The following is a 20,569-nucleotide window of genomic DNA, read 5'->3' as shown; positions in this document are numbered from 1 at the left end:
GTTTTCTAACATCCTTGAGACCATTCTGGAAGGTAAATTTTCCATCAGTAGTCCAGCTTGAAAGTATAGATGAGCTGCAAGGTTTTTCAAGTAGGCTACATGGACTTTGATCTCCAAGGCATAGAAGAATGCATGATACATAGTAGATGCTGAACAAATAATTGCTGAATAAATGAATCATTGAAGAACGAAGATAACAATTCTAAAGATATAGCTTAATTATTGGGAGAACTTTATTAAAAGAATACGGATATGTTTTATTGGCCTGGCAGTCCTACGCTAGATGAAAAGAAGGATCAAGAAGCTTTAACCATATCTCAACACTCTAATTCAGTGGCTTAACTAATACTATAACAGGACTTTAAACTCTTAAACACACACACACACACACACACACACACACACAGATGTGAAAAACTTTAAGTGCATATTCAATGTACATGTATATTAAATCCCAGGAGGATAGGATCAGAAGCCTAATTTGTCAGTTAGCATCAAATACTAACCTAGAAACAGAAAACACACAGACACAAAATGAAAGATCATTCAAATTCAGGATTTGAACCAATCACGTGGCTATTGTTTGCTGTTAAATCAACCTTGAACACCAGTTTCTCTAGGAAACTGGGTTTTCTGTCATATAAAAGATGACATCAATGGAAGTGGCCTAATTCATTCACAACCACACGCGCGTGTGCACACACACACACACACACACACACTTTTCATCGATAGGCTGAGGGTGTGCCATTTTTACCATGGCCTTCACAAGTTCACAAGCTCTTAAGGATAAAATGAGTGTTGAGATAGAAACAGATTGATTTCTATTAGGCCAAGTTCTACGGGAATGAATGTAAGGCAAAGAGCGAGGCCGAATCTGGAAATCAAAGCCGACGCATCAGAGCATATTTTTCTTTCAAAATATTATATGTACTAAAGTTTGCACAACATCTTGGCAATGACAGCAAGCCTGTGTAAGGAGGTGTTTCGTGTTTCCTCGCTAACATAAGGGCAAAAGAATGTAGCAGCAGCCAAATATTACTTCAATCATGAACTGAAGGAATGTGTAGGGTAGAGTACATGGTAAAGCCTGTAGGCCAGAAGCTACGAGGCTTCAAAATCTTTTACAAAATTCCAAAAGAGAGCTTATCTCTTATTTTTATACCCTTTGGTATTGCAAAGGAATGAAACTAAATTTAGCACAGTCCATCTGTTTGATTAGAGAAAGGAACATAGTTACATTTTCTTGGTATGCAGATCTTTTCTGAATCTTAGAAGGGGCTAGTTTTCCAGATTTCACTGGAACTTATTTTGAAGTTCGCTAATTTTGCCAACACTAAGCACTCTGCCCACCTCTTTCTCTGCATTTGTCCCCTTTCTAAATAATTTTTTAATGTCTAGAAAATAGAAAACTGCCTAGCATACAGGAGGTAGTCAGTAAAATGTATCAGATTCCCTCATGGACGGATGGCTGCATAGGTGACTAGACTAGGCACTGGAAGGTCTGGAATTTAATCTTGAAGCACTCGTGGGTATCATACCACCTGATGGAAGTCATACACCTGATGGCTGTAGGAAATTTGAGGTTCATGGGGTACGTAGTGTGTGCATCTTAGATTCCCAGATAAACTATAAGCCAGAGATCTGAGTCTCAAATGCCTACATGAGCCAGGCAAGTAATAGAAATGAGGAAAATGGGGGGTGCCTGGGTGGCTGAGTCGGTTGAGCATCCAACTTCGGCTCAGGTCATGATCTCATGGCTCGTGAGTTTGAGCCCCACATCAGGCTCTGTGCTGACAGCTCGGAACCTGGAGCCTGCTTTGGATTCTGTGTCTCCCTCTCTCTCTGCTCCTCCCCTGCTTGCACTCTGTCTCTCTCTCTCTCTCTCTCTCTTTCTCAAAAATAAATAAACATTAACAAAAATTCAAAAATGAGGAAAATGGGCAGATACAATAAAATAAGAAATAGTGGGGACTGTGGCCCATGGAGAAGCGCAAGGGCCAATTTATGTTTCAAATATGATGGGAGCACAGGGTGTGCTCAGAGCAGGGGGCCTGCAGAAATGGCTCCGCTGTTTATAACACACCCAACAGCAATCTGGGCTCATTATGACAAGGGGCACAAAATGTGTGGCCTTCCTATGAACAGATACCCTACACGTGTCCCACCCTGCACCTCCATGTGGCTCTGGGCAGGACAGGCAGCCTAAGGCTTTGTAGGCCTCAATCCCGGAGGCAGAAACTCTGAGAGTGAGCATGAGAGTAGGCAGGGGCTGGAGAGCAACCCTCCCACAGGACCCGAGCTGCAGCATCAGGGCTAGGAAGGGGCCCCCTGGGAACCGCTGGTGCAGCCCCAGGTTGGCAAACGTTTACCTTCCTCTTGCACGGAGGTACCTGAAATACAAGGCTCCCAGTAGCAGCCGACCGGAGGATGAACTCCTCTGCGGCCTGAGAGCGCACCACGAGACCAGCAAGATGAGGGTGCAGAGACTCATCACCCAGAACCAGAACCAAGACCCCCAGGAACAGAAGGCTCGGTTCTGGAAGGCCGTGGATGACAGGTTCACGACGATGGGTGTGGATATGGCCGAGGAACCTGCCAGGGCCCAGAGGAGCACCCAGAGAGCATCAGGGAGGAGGCTCTGATCGGAAGGTGGAGCCAGGACGACATACAGGGGGAGCCCCTGACCTGGGACAAGGAGCAAGGTTTTACTGATCCCTGAGCCAGATCCAAGCGGTGCCTTCTGAACAGCACCCGTGCCAACAGGGGAGGCACTTGGAGAGCTGGCGTCAGCAGTGGCACCAATGATGGGGACAGCACCAGCTCCACCATCCAGACCAGAAATGCTGCGAGAGCGAGTGCCAACTTCTGCCGGATCCAACAATGCTGACGATCCGCGGCAGAACAGCTCACCACGCCAGAGCGCCTCCACGGAGCCCCTCTTAACACAGCTCTCTAGGCAGCTTCTCCCTGCCCATCCAAGATGGCATGCAAGGCGAAGCTGTCTTTGCCCTTCCTGCTTTTGTCGCGTTTTCATGTTTTGGGTATCAGTGTTCAAGTTGCAAAATGAAAAAAAAAAAAAAAAAGCTAAACTAAACTAAACCAAGATGGGAGCTAAACACACTCCATCCGCAATCCAAGTACGCTTACAGCACAAGCTCCATCACAAAGATGATTGTGTCTAAAACATCTCTGGCCTATACAAAACAATAAGTAAGTAAATAAGAAAAGTACTAATCACTCAATTTAATAAAGTACCTCCTAAGTGCCTCGGACTGTTCTAATTTGGTCTGGTTTCATTTTCTGCCGTTAGTGTCATTACTTCTAATTTATGATGGAAGAAATGAAGGCACAGTAATTAGTGCATGTATATTGGCTGCGCTATTAATAAATAATTGGATGGTAAGAAATAAAAACCAGCACGGAGAAAAGCCAAGTGTCAGGGCCCCGGGCCAAGGCCCTAACCCAGATGAAGGAAGCACCCTCCAAAAGACCTTCCATCGGAGAATAGCACTCGGTTCCTCTTCTGACATCACCAGGTAGAAGGATAAAAGTCGTTCCCTGAGTCTGTCCGTAGCTCCATCTCGACGATGTAGATGACCTCTGCATTTCTGGAAGGGTCGATGCAGAACGACTTCCTGCAATCTGCAAGGCCTGACTTCCTTGCTTCACAACAAACAAACAAACAAACAAACAAACAAGATGACTGCTCCCGTGTGTTGAAATAATGCAAACAATTATAAGCAGCTGCTGCCTATGAAGTGCTGACTCTGTGCTCGGTATTATTGGCCTTGTATTATTTCCTCTAATTCTCACAGGGACCCTAGGAAGTGGGCACTGTTATTGTGCCCACTTTCCAGACAAGGAAATTGAGGCTAGTGGAGGCAAATTAACTTCTCCCAGATCACACAGCTAATAAGTGCCAGAACAGGGAAATGAATTGCAGCAGGCTCATCTGCGGAGCTCATGATCTGGAGCACTGTGTGGCCGTGCAAAGAAGGCTGAGAAGAAAAATGCATTGAATTTTTCTATGCATGTTTGTCAACCGGGTGTTTTTTTTTTTTTGTTGTTTTTTTTTTTTTAAGCCCAAAAGCTTGCACTAAACTTCACATTATTATAGAAAAGAGCAGATGATTTCGATTCTGGTTGACAGTGGAGAGTGGAGGGCCAACCACCGTCTCCACTATATTCTCTCTCACCCTGATTTCCTCTGGCATCACTTCTGGTCATCTTTCTCTGACCCCACCTTTTCCCCCCTGTCGCGGGCTCTGCTTCCCTCTCAGCAGTGTGGGTGGGCCAACAATTCAACACTCAGTCCTCCAGATACTCCCTTTTCCACCTGCCCTCCGAGAGCCCTCAACCCACAGATCTTCATCCACTAGCATTGTGGTAATGACCCTCTGCGCTAGTCTCCAGACCCACATCCCTAGTGGCTTGTAGGACATGTGGGTTGAACTTTTTCCCCCAAGAGCCAAGAGGGGTTGAACTTTGAGAGGACTGGGCATTGTGTGCAGACGTGTTAGAGGATGGTTTTTTGCACAGAGGATGTGCCTACCTCCGAGATGGCTCCCCTTATTTTTAGTTAACTGGTGAGGAGGACTGCCCCTCTCCCAGACCCGACAGCCCTGCCCTTCTGTCCGACACACTGCCTTCCACGTGCCTGACTGAGGGTGCAGGGGGTGTTCAATAAACGCTACATGGACAGGTGGGTTTGCAAAGTTTTGAAGTATAAGCACCTTCTTCTTCAACACTGCTCATCTTAGCTGAAAGACAATTGGTATAGTGACTGAGAAAGAGAGTTCCGGACTCAGACACACCTGGCTTCAAATCTTCCTCAACTACTCGCAGCTGTGTGATCTCTGAGCTCAGGTTTCTCATCTGCAGAACTGGGACGATAAAACTAGCTCTTGCTCATTGTTTCCTTGGGCGGCTTCAATGAGATAAATCACGTAGCACACTCAGCACAGTGCCTGGCTTATAATAAGGCTCAGTGCATGGTCATCTTTAAGATTATTTCGTATCGCTTTGCTTTTGAAGACGTGGGCAAGCTCTGTAGCCCCGGGGATTACTAAAGCGAGGCCAAGTTTTCTACATCCCCAGGCTGTGGGCTGGTGGCTTTTATTTTTGTTTTTAGTTCAGTAGATAACTAAAGAGAAAGAGGGAGGTAAAAGGGAAGACACTTTCCACAAATGGAGTGTGTGGGCTACTCATCAGGCATCACGAGAGTTGCTTTATCTTTTCAATCTCTCGTAACTTCCGACAGCCCAGTTGGAGAATGAACGTTGGGTTTTATTGCTCTCATAATCCACTGTTCCTCAAAGAGCAATTCCTGGATCCATGAGTATTAGAATTACCTGGCCAGGTACCTAATTTGTAGCCTCACAGTTTCTGGAGCAAGGCCAGAGCATCTGTTTCCCCAGTGAATACCATCAAAGTGTGAGGACCTTTGACTTAGTTCTTGTATCATATCTAAGACTCAATTCTGTGCTTTCTTGTATTTTTACATGTAAGCATGTAATTTCCTCCTTACTTGGACACATTCTTCAAGGTGGGAAGAGTCCTTGTAACTCCACCAGTATACAGCTCAGCCTGAACACATCATCGGGAGTTCATGAAAACATTTGACCAGGTTTAGCTCTCTGCCCTGCAAGGCCCTGACTTTGTCAGTGCCTAAAGATTGGTAGAGACCTTGAGTTAGAATGGCAGTTCACCAATACCCAATATTACTAATATACAATGTTGAATTTTTAATTAATACTTTCTCATTGTCGGCTGGTTGGGTGTTCTTTTACTGACTGATACACTGAAATTCCTGGCTTACTTACCAGGGAGCAAAATTAACAAGTCTCTGTAAGGGCAGGTCCCTTCTACGCTCTTCGGAGTGTTTGTAAAACAGAAACTCACAAGTCTTCCTGCCTTGTCACAAAGAGTGGGGCCCCTTCTGACCAAAATGGTTTATTCAAGTTTTGAACCTATGAATTGAAACATAATTTTCGTTGCAGGATCAGCAATGATATGTGCTAACTTTAAGGAAAAGGAAGAACTTGTTACTTTATGATGTGTTTGTTCCTGAGCAATTGAGAGGTTTGCCATATGTTTTTATGGTAGTTTTCTTTGAGGTTCCATAAACGCCTTCTGGAATGTGGAGCGTCCACCATTAGAGTCGTATGGGAGCTTTTCCAGTGCCCTAATGTCATTAACCCTGCTGCTTTGGTTGCCGTAATATGCATTTATTTCTCTTGCATTTAGAAAGCAATTCTCTGATCCCCAACCCATTTAACCATGTTTGATCTTAACAAGATGAAAAATGTTTGGAATCTAAGCTTATGATCTTTGTGCTACATTTTTGTTTCTTCTAATTCACAGTAGCTTCCCCCACCCCCCTTCTCTTCTTTAGGATCAACACTCTGTGGTAGGCCAGAGCATAGGCCCCAGTCCAAGTCCCAACCCCTGCTCAAATCCAAACACCGGAAGTGGTTACATGAACTCCCAGCAATCACTGTTGAATCAGCAATTGATGGGAAAGAAACAGACTCTACAGAGGCAGATCATGGAGCAGAAACAGCAACTTCTCCTCCAGCAGCAGATGCTGGTTGATGCGGTAAAACTTTCTCCTAATTTCTTCCTGCACGTACCTGTGGGCCTAACAGGGAATTCGTTGTTGCCCATTTCTATTTACTGCCCTTTTCTCTGTGCCTACTTCGGTGATAGCAACAAGGGTGTCCTGGCTATAAGAGAGGCTTCAACCACAGAAGTTGAAGTGCTATGGGGGAACAAAACAAAACAAAACTTGATTTATCAGCTGCTGGACAGTTGAAACGCAGGGCACCCCACCTCACTAGCCCTGCCCAGCCCAGGAATGTTAAGAACTACCACCGTGGGTATTTGAATCAGGCAAAAGGAATCATTCTTGTGCTACTGCCCTGAGGGGCAGAAGTAGTGGACAGAACTTGAATCAGCTCGAACCCCAACTGATTTTAGAGATAGAAGCGTTTCAAAAACAGTTGTGAAAGCCAGCATGGAGTTTCAGACCTTAAGATTTGGCTTCCAACATAAAGCATCTCAGAATGGAATATATATTCCCAACTTCCACCATACCTAAGTGGCCTTAAAGAAAGGGCAGGTGGTTATTTCCCAAGCATTGCCCAAGCTTTAACCCTGCTTCACTATTTATCTGCTGTCCCTTCGTATCCTCAGACATACATTCGGGCACTGGGTCAAACCTTTCCCACCTCCGAACAACAAGCCCCGTCTCCAAGCTTCATTCTCTCCCTTCAAACGATTTGGCTAAATGAAGGAAAAAAAAAAAAGGGCAAAGTTAACCATCTCCAGGTTTATAGAGCCAAGGTCTACAAAAATGTGAAAAACCAAATAAAAAATATTTATGCTCAAGGAGCTTTGTAGTAAAAGTCAGAAATCTAGGGCGTGATAAGCACTATAATTCATTCAGTAAATATTAACTAAATTTCAGTCAGAAAACAGCTATAAACAAGACAGACCCTGTCTTTGTCCTTAAGGAGCTCAGAGCCCACAGGATGTCAAATAAATAGGCAATTGTAGGGCATGTGATTAAATGCTATGATGTGGGAAGTACATCAGAGAGGAAATATGTCTACTGAAGATCTGAAGCTGACATAGGAGATGGGGGAAGGAGAAGGAGGATATTCAAGACAGAAGAATCAGCATATTCAAAGACTCAGAGACAATAATGTATACTACATATCACATTCGATGTAAGGCATAGACTATGCACAAGGATTAGCAAGTAATAGTCAAGGAGGCCAGAGAGGAGAGGCCAGAGGATAGAGCTTGATACATCAGAATTTACACTGTCTGAAAAGCAATGGAGAGGACTTTAAACAAGGGAGCACTAGACTCATATTTACAATAAAATATAAACAGGGTAAGGGAAAATGTAATGGAAGAAAGGTAAAATCCAGCCAGGAGAGATTAAAGAAAGTCTCTGAGAAGATGCAAAATTTGACTTTGACTTTGACTTTGAAGGACTGTAGAATTCTGATGAATACAGTAGGTAGCGTCCGCCATTCCAACATGAGCTTGGGCCAGATACCAAAAGGTACAGCCTAGGTGTATATTTGTTGGTGGCTTTGAGATTGTAAGATTGTATTATGAACTATTTAATACATAATGAAAACTATAAATAATCACATAGTCATTTATTATTTTTAAGGAATGACAAATGGAAAAAGTCTGGAGTCCAGAGCATGTGAGAAGTAGTGAGGAATGAGTAAGGAATAGTGAGCACTAAGTTTACAGGTGACCCTGAGTATTGCCCTAAGGTAAAAGGTGAAGGGGTGATACTGACTGGATCACAAAGTGACACAACTAATTTATTCTATAAATCTTCTAGAAGTTTTCAAAACTCTACCTGTCCCATGTACTCTCTCCCTTTTTTGATCTTCATCAACTACATAGCTTGAAAACAAGGGCGATGGAAGAGAAAAACATACAATCTAAGACTGATGCGCTAGGCACACTTTTCATTATCCCCACCAGTACTACTAATGTGTTGAATTCCAACATGCAGAGTTTGAATTTCTGGATTTTCAGCTCTGATTAAAAGGCAAGGGAACACACCATGAGGGTTTTGTCCTGGCACTGGCCTACCTCTCATTGGACTCCAGTTGAATCACCACTGGGACAGGTGCAAAAGGCATCGGCATAAACTGTGAGAGATGAATGACAATGAGCTGTTGGTTTTGTGATTTTTATAAACCTTTCACATTTCTCTTTGTTTGGATGCCATTGACGGTGCCTGGGCTTTTTAGCATATCCAGGAAGAAATAGTCTTTGATACCGCTTTTCATTAGCATATGCTTTGTAGTCATTTCCCGTCAGTTGGCAAGGCCAGAAAGGCGCCTAAATTGAGACATTTTCTCATGAATGTGTGTTATCCTTACTCTCCATTATTCTCCCACCAATGAAGAAGAACAAAGAGGAAAGATGAGTAGTACTTAACACAATGGGCATCACAATAACCAGTGCAGTTTGTGTACCTACTGTGTGCCAGGCGCCATGCTGAGCTTTTACAGAAGTAGAGGATTAATCCTTATAACCAGAGTACCAGGGAGGTCGTAGCATTATCTGCATTTCACATTTTTGAGATGACAGTACCAAAGCAGGACAGATGAGTGCAACAGCATTTATTTCTTTGGTAGGTTTTTAGGTCCAAGTTATTGGGTTGAGTTATAGGGTCCATGTCCATGGGATATGAGTGGATAAGTTACATTTCATGTTGCACAGAAGTAATCTCGGGGATGACCTGTGAGTTTACACTTACACAGAATGGGAACGTGCTCCTTTTGCACGGAATGGGCATGGGAACAGTCTGCATTCTGTTCTGGAGGCTGGTCTTTGCTACTCCTCAGCAGGAAGTGACAGACAAAATGACAGTTCCATGATAGTCCATACACAAGGCCATTAAGTCTAACTCATTTGTGAACAAGTAGTTTAAGTAACTCAAGCTTCCAGAGATGTATTATTAACCCTTTGAACAACCTAATTGCTCCCGTGCAAAAAAAAGTCAGTAAGTAGGTTGAATACACATAAAAATAAGTCCAGATTTGAGATCTAGTCTTTCATGGGGAACCGAGAGCCTGATTCTTTCCCTCTCTCTCTCTCTCTTTCTCTCTTTCACATACACACATGCAAACATGTGCGTGAATGTGCAAATCCTGTTTTCTTCAACTCAAACAGCAGAAACGCCTAATTCCATAAGAAAACAAATGATAGATGCTTTTGAAAAAGAGAAGAATTCAGAAAGTCTCATGCTTGGCAAAAAAATCAAAACTGTCAGCTTGCACAATAGTTTATAACAAGAATGGTTGAACATCACCACATTTGGGTTCATGGAACATCTCAAGCTGTTTCTTAAACATTTAGGGTTTGGGAAAAACCATAAAGAGTTTCACCAACCACTTTTTCCCTTAATTTGTAAACCCATATTTAAAAGAAATGTAATCCATATGTTTCTGATTCATTTACACTTAGCTCATCAAAATTGTGTTTTATACGAATTACTTGATGCCCCAAAACCCTGTGAGTCTTTCAAGTTTTTTTTCTTAGAAACAAGAATTGGACCTTAATTTGTTGTTGTTTTAAGGCTATTTTTTTCCTTTATAGTAGATTTGTTCTACTTGGAAGGTTTGGAATTTGACGGGAAACTGAGAAATACATGGTTAAGTGGGATCTAAGTTAGCCAGCTCACATTTGGCTTCCATCTAATTTATCTGTCTACCTTTACAAGGTTTTCTTTTCTATTTATTGACTTTTCTATAATGATATTGTTCTGTCTACCTATGCTGGTTGTGCTTATCTTTGAAAATGGAAGTTGCTTTGGGGTTCACACAAAGTTGCAGTAAAGCAATTCTAAAAACTTCCTGATCCATGCTGAGAAAGAAAAGAACTGATATGACACTCACAGCCAGGCCATTAAAGACATGAACAATCTTATAGCAAACTGACCTTAGATGGGGTTATTCTGAGACCACGATAAAACGAGACAAAATAGGCCACTTCATAACTTCGTCTAACTATAGACACAAGGCCATTGAGAAACCCACAAAAATGCCAACCTACCTTTTGCTAAATGAGTGATGGCCACTTCTTTACTCAATGATGGAATCAACCTCCCTTTCTGACAGCTTACAACCTAGAACAAATCCTTGCTTCCTTAGACCCTCCCTAAATCACCCAAGCAAAGCCCGAATCCTATAATAGCTTCTTTCTAACATACTGGTACCAAGACACCACTTGGACCCCCATGATGTGCATCCTCCCTCACTGCAATGAGAAATAAACCCAGTAGGTGTGTTCCTGGCGGTCTTTGGCTAAAGGCATTGATAATATAGAAAGAATGTGCCTACTTCCTCTTTTAGCTCCCAAACTCACCTACCATTAAGAGCTAATGGTGACTAATTCCAGTGGGAAGAAAAGAAAGGGGCCTGGGAAAATTCTGTGCTTTGAGAGAATGGGACACAGAGAAACAGAGAAGCAAGTATTGTATTGTGTGGCAGGAAAAGAGTCCGAGTCTTTGACCCAGGATTCGATTTCTGTTCTCCCATTCTGTGATCTTTGTCAAGTTACATGACCTATGGAAGCTTCCATTTCTTCATTTATTAAGTGGGAATAATCACACCTATCTTCAAGGGTTGTTTTTGAAGGGGGGGGGAATGATGTAATGTGCTTATAGTGTCCCTACCAGTACCTGATAGTTATCTCCCGGCATCTCCAGATTTAGCAAATAAAAATATAGGATTCCCAAGTGTCCTGTATTTTCTCTGGCAATCCTACTCCAATAGGCTTTCTACACCCTGTGGGACCAGAATTAAATAATAGGTACCATAGCATATCAGACGTGCTACAAAATGAAACCAGAAACACCCTCTCAAGAAGCACAGGAATTTAGTTTTCACTGAAATCTAATTGCAAAATAAAGAAAATGAGATTAGTTCCTAGACTCAAAACACATAGTGAATGTTAAGGAGAAGTAGAAATTATACTGCCCTGCAGGAAATTTATTGAAACTGAGAAGACTTGTCTCTGAATTAAGACCTACTAAATAAGGTCTGCGATACATAGCTATGATGGCAAAATTGTTCTTATAGTCTTACTTTTTTGAATCGACAGTCTGTGAATGTTTGCAAGTGGGAAAGTAAGTATGCGACTTAATATGTTTTCGCTTGTGTTTGTTTTCAAGGAGAAAATTTCTCCACAGGATCAAATCAATAGACATTTGACAAGGCCACCCCCAGATTATAAAGACCAAAGAAGAAACGCAGGCAGCATGCAGCCAACTGCCCAGTATTCTGGTGAGTGTTCTTAAAAATCGGTGAAAATCATTAACTGCAGAAGAAAGAAACTTGTTCCATTTTGATGTTTCCTCCTCTTCCCACCTCATATTGAAATATAACATCTTTCTTAGAATCCTTCATTAGATCCCATTTAACTCTCAGATCAAGACCAAACTGGGTATTTTTTTTGTCTTTCCATCAGTTCTTGATGATTCTTGGCCTGCACTCACCTAGTTCACTGCCCTCCAGAGTACGCCTTAGAGTTCAAAAGAGCTTAACTATTTCCTAACCGCTGTGTTCAACCATTCTGCTCCCAGCAAATATCTGGAACCAGATCATGTAAGGGAAGCAGACATTTCTCCCTCTTGGGACTTGCGTAAAGTCCAGCCTCTTGTCTCCGCTTCTGGACTCATCTCTCTGGAACAAATAGTCCTGCCACCAAGACATAATTGAAAAGCAAATGAGGACTCATGAAGTCTCTCAAAACAAACAAGCAAACAAACAAACAAAGGTGGACCGCATTTAGAATACAAAGTAAAACTTCCTAATTTTGCTCCATGTAACATAAGTGGTGGACACTACCACTAAAATCTCTCTGCTCCCTCTCCAAACTCTAAAAGAACCTCTCCTAGACCTAACCCGGACTGTTCCTGCCTTCTCCTATTTAGAATGGATTCAAGTCCCATCTGCCCAGAACTCTGCACTTTCTCATGTAAATTAAGCTTGTCCTCAATTTTTCCAAGTTCTCTCTCTTTTGCCTGTTACCTTCATCTATCCAGGAAGGCATGCAGAAGATTATCTAAAGGAGGTGCCATGAATATTCCTGTTTTTAAAAAATATTTTCTGGTCCTGTTATGCATGGTAATAACTATATTGTACTAATGTATTTAAGCTCTTTAAATGTACCAGACTGTCTTTCACCACTAAAATTTGGAATGAGATATATGCAATCCACTCTCTAAGATTACTTTGTCTCAGGCCCCAGACTGGATTCTCTATTTGATTCTGTCTTCAAGGTAGTTGAAAGACAAGATGGAGGTTCATTTGGAACATGGCTTCTCAGTGATAATGGCTTATCCGTGGTCATGGGGAAGCTAGGAGCCCTTTGAAATATTCTGAAAAATTCAAGATGCATGTTTGGACTTTTCCCATTCATATAAAAGAATCTCAAGGATGGTGGTTTCATGGTGGCTGTACCATGTTGTCAGGGATCCAGGTTTCTTTTGTCTTTCTGTTCCACCTTCTTTAACATGTAGCTTCCCTCCTAAGGATGGCCTTTTGGCCACCACACTGCCATCCTTCAGATCCATATTCCAAAAAGAAAGATAAAAGGAGGGAAAAGGTAAAATGGCCTCCCAAATGAGTCAGATTCTCTTTTTTTTTTTTTTAATTTTTTTTCAATGTTTTTATTTATTTTTGGGACAGAGAGAGACAGAGCATGAACGGGGGAGGGGCAGAGAGAGAGGGAGACACAGAATCGGAAACAGGCTCCAGGCTCCGAGCCATCAGCCCAGAGCCTGACGCGGGGCTCGAACTCGCGGACCGCGAGATCGTGACCTGGCTGAAGTCGGACGCTTAACCGACTGCGCCACCCAGGCGCCCCGAGATTCTCTTTTTAAAATAGGCTTCTTGGGTTCTCACCTAGTAACTTCTACCTTTAGTCAGAATTTATTCATCTGGATCCCTCCATCACCAAGGAAATTCGGAAAATGTGGCTTTTCAGCTGGGCACATTGCTGAAAAATCAAGGCTCTGTTTTTCTAAGGGCTACAGGGAGGCTGGATACTTGGTAGGCACCCGCAGATCACTTTCACAGGGCATTTTCCCAAGGGAGGGATCTTGAGCATCCAGTTACTGACCCCTAAATGGTTAAGAACCATTGCTCTAGAGCATTGAACTTCCCATGACTTCTGAGAATGAAATAAACAACAAGCACAACACAAACTCTTTTATCATTTTTTATTTTAATCTCAGTACAGTAAGAATTACCTTGCCCAGATGTTAACATAAGAAATTATGTATGAAAATCACATGGAACAATTTTAACCACGTATTAGGAGCTTCTAAATATTAACTGTGATTGATATTTTGTGATCTTTATGGAAATTCTCCCAATTCTGGTACTTTAAAAATATTGCCCTCCTCATAAGTCTTCTCAGGGCATATTTTCAAAATAGAGAACACTAGAGGGAATGATTTTTAAAATCTTTAAATTTTTTTCCATAGCACTTTCATAGTGTCACTCCACTTCTCATGAAACCTTTAGACCCAACAGGATGTTGCTTATCCTCATCAGCTGTCTGTGAACTCTTTGCTGGTCAAGCATCTCATACCTGTGCTCCCTCTTTATCAAACTCTCACTGCCCTACCAGTGCAGGGCTCTGTGCTCAGTTTGGACATACAAGGAGATACAAGAGACTGATCCTGCCTTCAAGGGGAATGTAGTCTAGTGGAGACATATTTTAAAACAAATAGCAAGGACTTCAGTCTATCCAGCCGTGTGCCTTGCTAGCTATCCCCAAGCAGTCAGGGTACCCTAGGGCTACAACTACAGTCATGCTCTCTTCATACACTCCTGTTCTGAGATTTGTATATGTGTCTAATTCTTGTTTATTAGTATTTCTGATTCTCTGAGTCTCCCTGCATCTCTGCAGGGAGAGTACTTTAAAAGAGTGTCTTTCTCCAAGTTACACATGTACTTCAATCTCCCATTAACTCATTCATCCAATACCAACTGAATACTGACTTTGCGCCATCCACTAGGCTTAGAGAATATGACAGTGAACAAAACAGGTGAAAATGTTTTTCCCCGTGGAACTTATCATCTACAAGGCACTTATTTTCAACTTTTTGGCATACCAGTTTTGCTTCCCAAGATGTTTTCCCAAGATGACTTCAACCTCCCCAAGTCAGGAAGATTTTAATGTGTTGACTAATCACTCTCTGATATGTGGAAGCTCACTATTCGACAGCCTATGATTGATGGTTCTACTTTGGGGTTCTATGGATTTCCTAAGATGAGGGCTAACTAAGTGCTGAATGAAAATTTCAAAGAGCAAATCCTTCTGGAAAAAGCAGGCGAGAATATCCGGGAAAACTTAATGAAGGAGCTTAGACCTTGGCCTGAGCCTTGAAGAAAAAGTAAGGCTCAGCAAGTTAAGAAGGGCATCATGGGAGGGGGAAATAGCATGAGCAAAGGTAGCTCAACGTACGTGGATAACAGTGCAATAGTAACTATACCTCCTGGAGCAGAGGGCTTTCCACATGGAGATAATCAGCGAAGCACGGAATGCCTTGAATTCCAGATGTTTAAATAGATGGGAATTTACCCTTTGGACACTTGGGGGCCACTCATGGAAGCTTCTCGAGTGGGGATAATGCAGATGGATAACTGGACATGATTTTCAAGGCCACAGGTTTGGAATATTAATCTAGTAGCCACCTATGGGATTCATCCACACTTTCTTATTTGGACCTGAGGTAACCAGAGGCATGGATTTCATAACAGCTGGTTAATCACAGTTGTAGTCTGGTCTCAGAACAGAGTAAAGCCAATTCCGAATGAAAGAAAGATTGACTATCACCTCTTCTCAAAGACTCCAGAAGAGGAATAAAGTAAAATCTAAAAACCAGAGCCATTTTAGTGTAGCCTTTTTTTCTAGAATGTATAAACTCTTGACCAAGGGATGACCTGAGTGATACTTCCCTTGCAAACTGTCTCACTTCTTTTATATAATACCTGTGATGATTATTTCTCTTTATTTGTCCCCTCACCTGAAAACAGTGTCAGAGTTGGTAAGTTACTGCAAATTGCTATAATAGAGGAGATAACCTATGGTTATAAACTAATATAACTGTCTTCTTTTTCTCAGGTGGCTCATCAGCAGTGACTTTAAACTCTAACCAGGCTTTGGCAAACCCAGTTTCAACGCATACCATTTTGACTCCAAATTCCAGCCTCCTGTCTACTTCCCATGGGACAAGAATGCCATCGTTACCCACAGCAGTTCAGAATATGGGGATGTATGGAAATCTGCCTTGCAGTCAACCTGGCACATACAACGTCACTTCAGGAATAAATCAGTTGACCCAACAGAGAAACCCAAACCAACTGATAGCAAATCAAAACAACCCTCTAATGCCACGGCCACCTGCCTTAGGGGCAAGTAATAATAACAACGTGGCTACTTTTGGAGCTGGAGCTGTCAGCAATTCGCAACAATTGAGACCAAATTTAACCCATAGCATGGCAAGCATGCCCGCACAGAGAACATCAAATGTTATGATCACATCCAGCACAACCGCACCAAACTGGGCCTCTCAAGACACGACAACCAAACAACAGGAAGCCCTGAAGTCCACGGCAGTCCGCTTCCCCACAGGTGCACCTGCAGCCTACACTCCAAACCAGTCACTGCAGCAGGCAGTCGGCAGCCAGCAGTTTTCCCAGAGGGCAGCGGCCCCTCCTAACCAGTTAACACCAGCAGTGCAAATGAGACCCATGAACCAAATGAACCAAACATTAAATGGACAAACCATGGGTCCACTCAGAAGTCTGAATCTCAGACCCAATCAGCTAAGCACACAGATCTTGCCTAATTTGAACCAGTCGGGAACAGGGTTGAGCCAGCCGAGGACAGGCATGAGCCAGCCACCATCTATGACACCAGGCAACTTTCCTTCACCCAACCAAAGCTCCAGGGCTTTTCAAGGAAGTGACCATGGCAGTGACTTAGCTTTTGACTTTCTCAACCAACAGACTGATAACATGGGCCCTGCCCTGAACAGTGATGCTGATTTCATTGATTCCTTATTGAAGACAGAGCCCGGTAACGACGACTGGATGAAAGACATCAATCTGGATGAAATTCTGGGGAACAACTCCTAAAGGAGAAGAGAGGGACAATTAATATACTCTAAGCACTAAAAGGCAGTATTTTACGAGGACTCTGTAAAGGCCAAACTGTTGACTTTTAGTTGGATGATATGAAGACACCTTGGCTTAAAAATGGAAGCGGAAAGTAACTGTAGTGCTCGGTTCAAAGGCTTGTTTTAAATCTCAACCCTGAAAGTAAAATATTGGGATCACTTTTCCCTGTCTAAACTCCAGGACAGAGTATCCAGTTTGCCCAAACAGAACTGTGATGTTGATGTGTAATTAGTTGTGTAAAATAGGCTTTCCAAGCTCCTTTCCTCCCTGAAAGAAAAGTAATAGACCTTGTAGCTCATTAAACCCCATGTCACACGGAGGTACTAGTTCCAAGCAGCAAGCAACAAATTCCTTAATTTGCTCGAATAGATAGACGGAAGTGTGATTGAATCTTTCCACTCTGTCTTTTCATTTAGTTTCACTAAGACTTCCAGGGCAGATGGAAATGTTATAGGTTTGTTTGGAGTCACCAGTGTCCTAAGTAGAGAAAAGCCAGAGAAACTAGAGAGCGGCCAGTGGATTATAGAATTTCTTCCCCAGGTTCACCTCTCACTTTGTCAATATTCCTACATATGCTATACTTCAGCAACATGCTGTGTTGAGTGATGAAACAAGATTGCAGGGCTATCCAACTTTATCTGGGCTTCCACAACCAATTTCTGAATGCATTTCCAAGTCTTAGATACAACCACAACCTGTCCTAATCATACTGAAATATTAGTGCATCCCTGTCGGCATCAGATTTCACTATTTAAAAAAGAAAACATCCCATTGGACAACGCTATAAAGGAGATTTATTTAGCCCCCAGTGACCTGGGGTGTTACCTATTGTGATGATGCCTACTGGTTAGTTTCCTCACTGAGTGAAATTGAGCCTTGTCTTCCCTGCTTATGTCGATGACCAGAGACAGATTTGCAAGCAAACTGAGATAAGAAAGTATCTTGTTTTGATTGGAGATAAGACACAGAAGGTCAGGACAAGAAATGGTGGGGATGGATGGGTACAATCTATTTCATAGGGTTTGAAGGAAAGCATAATTGAGAGAGAAAACAATCTGTCCTGATTTGGGCATATTGTTTGGGTAAAGAGCTAAATAGAATGTAGCAATCCATACATTCTTTGCTCCCTGATGTGATGTGTCTTTACCACATGCTAGATGGACCCTTCATCTCTAAGCCTTCTCCCTCAGGGCTGAGCACTGTATCAAAGAAAGAAGTTTGGTTGAGTCATGTAACCTCAGTGCCCACACACAGACCAGCTGTAAAATCAGGAGGATGTGTGCTGATTCGGATCAGATGAAAAATATTGCTATTATCTTCCTCATTACAGAAGAACATAGGTTGTCTTCAGCCTTTTTAGTTATACATCCACATATTCAATCATCAAATGTAATTTAACTGAAGTTGTTTCACAACTAAGTCTTTAAATATCTGTCCTAAAAAGATCATATTTTGAAAGTTCCGCAAAGCCCTCTCTCAATCTTTAAAATGTCTAGACGCACTCTCTTTCTTTTACACAGTACCAACATCCCTGGCCCAGAATCTCTTCTGTGCTGGGTTGTAAATATGAATAAATTACTTGTTTTGTAAACTTTTGTAAAGAATATTTTGGTAGAAATACTTAAAACATATTCTTTGGGTTATATTTATACATATGTGAAATAAATATACTATCAAAAGGTTATATTTTATACAAAAAGTAAATTGTTACCTTTTGTATGCTAATATACAAAGTTTTGTATAATATGATGGTTTATTTTTAGCTCTACACTTAAACCATAAGAGGTCAAGTGAGAACTTTTGAAAAACTATCAAGAGGCTTGTTTAGACAAAGTTATATTCTGAAACCTTCATAAGAAAGCATTCCAGGTTTCAATTTTTTCTTTTCTTTCCCTGCTCCCAAATTCTTTTTTAAACCCATAGTTCTTGTGTCTTATTTGGTTATACTGCTGTGCACATTGTATTGGTTCTTGCTGCATGTGGTCTACTGTGTGTTTTCCCATTTTATGAAACAGTGTTTCTCCACGCAAAAAAAAAAAAAGGAAAAAAAATATGTACATATAAACACTCTTATTTTATGACTCCTCCCTGTTGCTGTATATATCTGCCAGCATGTCCCAGGTACACTCCTGTGATTCAGCTTATTTTCACCCTAACATAAATAGTATGTTTTGTAGTAGCTATCAAATTTAAGAGATAAAGCAATCAGAATGTTCGGATCTTCTTCTATCTTAATGTGAATTTCATAATTAATGTCTATTTATTCAGCTATTCATTAAAATACAGGATTCTTTGGGAAAAAAAATGGTGTAGTCCATAGTTTCTGTTTTTTGGCAGCCTATTACCAAAGATGACGTAATTTTCCGGAGAGCTGAGATAATGACAATGTGATAGACATACTGTAGCCAAAACTTTAAGATTTACAACTTAAAAGCTATTGGAATACAATCTCCCATTTATACAAATACCAGACTACTTAATTGTTGGCATTGTTTATCATTCTGACATATTATACAGGAGGTAGAAGGCATTTTCCTTTTTTTTTTTTTTTTTTTTTTTTTATTCAAAGACTAGAAAGCAATTTAAGCAAATAATTCATTCTTGGCTTTGTGTTAAGCCCAATGAAGATAAATAACTCTGCTCTAAGTGAATGCATTAATACTACTTGCATTACTGTAACTGTACCCATAACTGTAAAGACTTCAACTTGTAAAACAAGTACTTTGTATTGTGTGTAATTTCATGTGTTAAAAAATAGTTTTAAAAAATTCAGCAGTCGTTCTCTTGTATGAAATCATACTTTCAGTCACCAGCAATATTGTTGCCGTATCACAGAAAGTTCTGAGAACTATTAATAGTGAAGGGCAGATCTATTCTCTGGGAAGCTTCTCATACTAGTGAAATACTGTCTCGTGTCCTTTCATTGTTCTTTAGTTCACTTAGAAAGTTTGCATTAAGATCCTATATGCACAGGACTGCTCAATACTAAAGAAACAGTCCCTAATTATCAGGCATGGTGGGCCTTTGGGCATTTTTCAGACCAGTCTGAGCAAACGCAAGGCCAGGTAAACACAGCCTGGCTGAACATATTTACACATTCCCTCTTGAGAGTCAAAGAGGTTAACAAAAAGATGGGTGGAGGCAATGAGAACCCTCCTCACCGAATGTTCTTGCTCCCCTGTGGAAGTATGTTGCTGGGGTTCCATTGTCCATTTCCCCTCTGCCAGAAAGATGTGAGATACTATCCTTTTCATTAGTGTTATTAATGGAGGAATAATAAACTTGACATTTTATATAGTCCCTCTCAAATGACTCTGGAAAGTTCAATAGTAAACAGATAAAATTGACATCAATTAAAAAAAAATACACAAATTAAGAGAAAGAAAGGTATAATTCTAGGATTACCTATGAATCCTAGTAGGTACCCATGGAAGTAGACCCGAGGAGAGGAGATGCGAGAGTGAAAAAATCAGCTCTGCTTTTTCCCTGGCTGCAATTGCTAAAGGCAGTTCAAAGTCTTCATTAATTAATTTATTAATGTATTTATTTATTTATTTATTTTAGAGAGAGCAAATGCAAGTGGGGGAGGGAGATGGGCAGAGGGAGGGAGAAAGAGAATCTTATGCAGGCTCCAGGCTCAGTGAAGAGCCCAATGTGGGGCTTGATCCCATGATCCTGAGATCGTGACCTGAGCTGAGATCAGGAGTTGGTCACTCAATCAAGTGAGCTACCCAGGCACCTGGTAAATTAAATTCTTAAACATTTTATCTTCTATTTCCATTTTATAGCTCTGTGACTGTGTTTTCTCACCCAGAAAAGGAGAGTGT

General features: G+C 41.6%; 1 protein-coding gene and 1 non-coding gene across 3 annotated transcripts in view; both read left to right on the top strand.

Moving 5' to 3' along the window:
* MAML2 (mastermind like transcriptional coactivator 2) overlaps positions 1-19,514 on the top strand; it is a 349,256-nt gene extending 329,742 nt beyond the window's left edge. Inside the window, exons 3-5 of one of the 2 annotated variants that reach the window (XM_040489688.1) lie at positions 6,398-6,601; positions 11,720-11,831; positions 15,685-19,514. In XM_040489688.1, coding sequence (XP_040345622.1) covers positions 6,398-6,601; positions 11,720-11,831; positions 15,685-16,700 — 1,332 coding nt within the window. In that variant the 3' untranslated portion in view covers positions 16,701-19,514. The remainder of the gene's footprint in view (positions 1-6,397; positions 6,602-11,719; positions 11,832-15,684) is intronic. The other variant, XM_040489689.1, reaches the window with a different exon arrangement.
* On the top strand, positions 2,032-2,161 carry LOC121039571 (small nucleolar RNA SNORA11). The gene has a single exon (XR_005794851.1). It is a non-coding gene; the product is annotated as a small nucleolar RNA SNORA11 (small nucleolar RNA).
* Positions 19,515-20,569: the final 1,055 nt, after the last annotated feature.

This window comes from Herpailurus yagouaroundi, unplaced genomic scaffold, assembly GCF_014898765.1.
Source record: "Herpailurus yagouaroundi ecotype Mexico unplaced genomic scaffold, PumYag 180, whole genome shotgun sequence".
Classification (NCBI taxonomy): domain Eukaryota; kingdom Metazoa; phylum Chordata; class Mammalia; order Carnivora; family Felidae; genus Herpailurus; species Herpailurus yagouaroundi.
The sequence above is the reverse complement of the archived record's forward strand: the minus strand, read 5'-3'. Positions and strand labels throughout refer to the sequence as shown.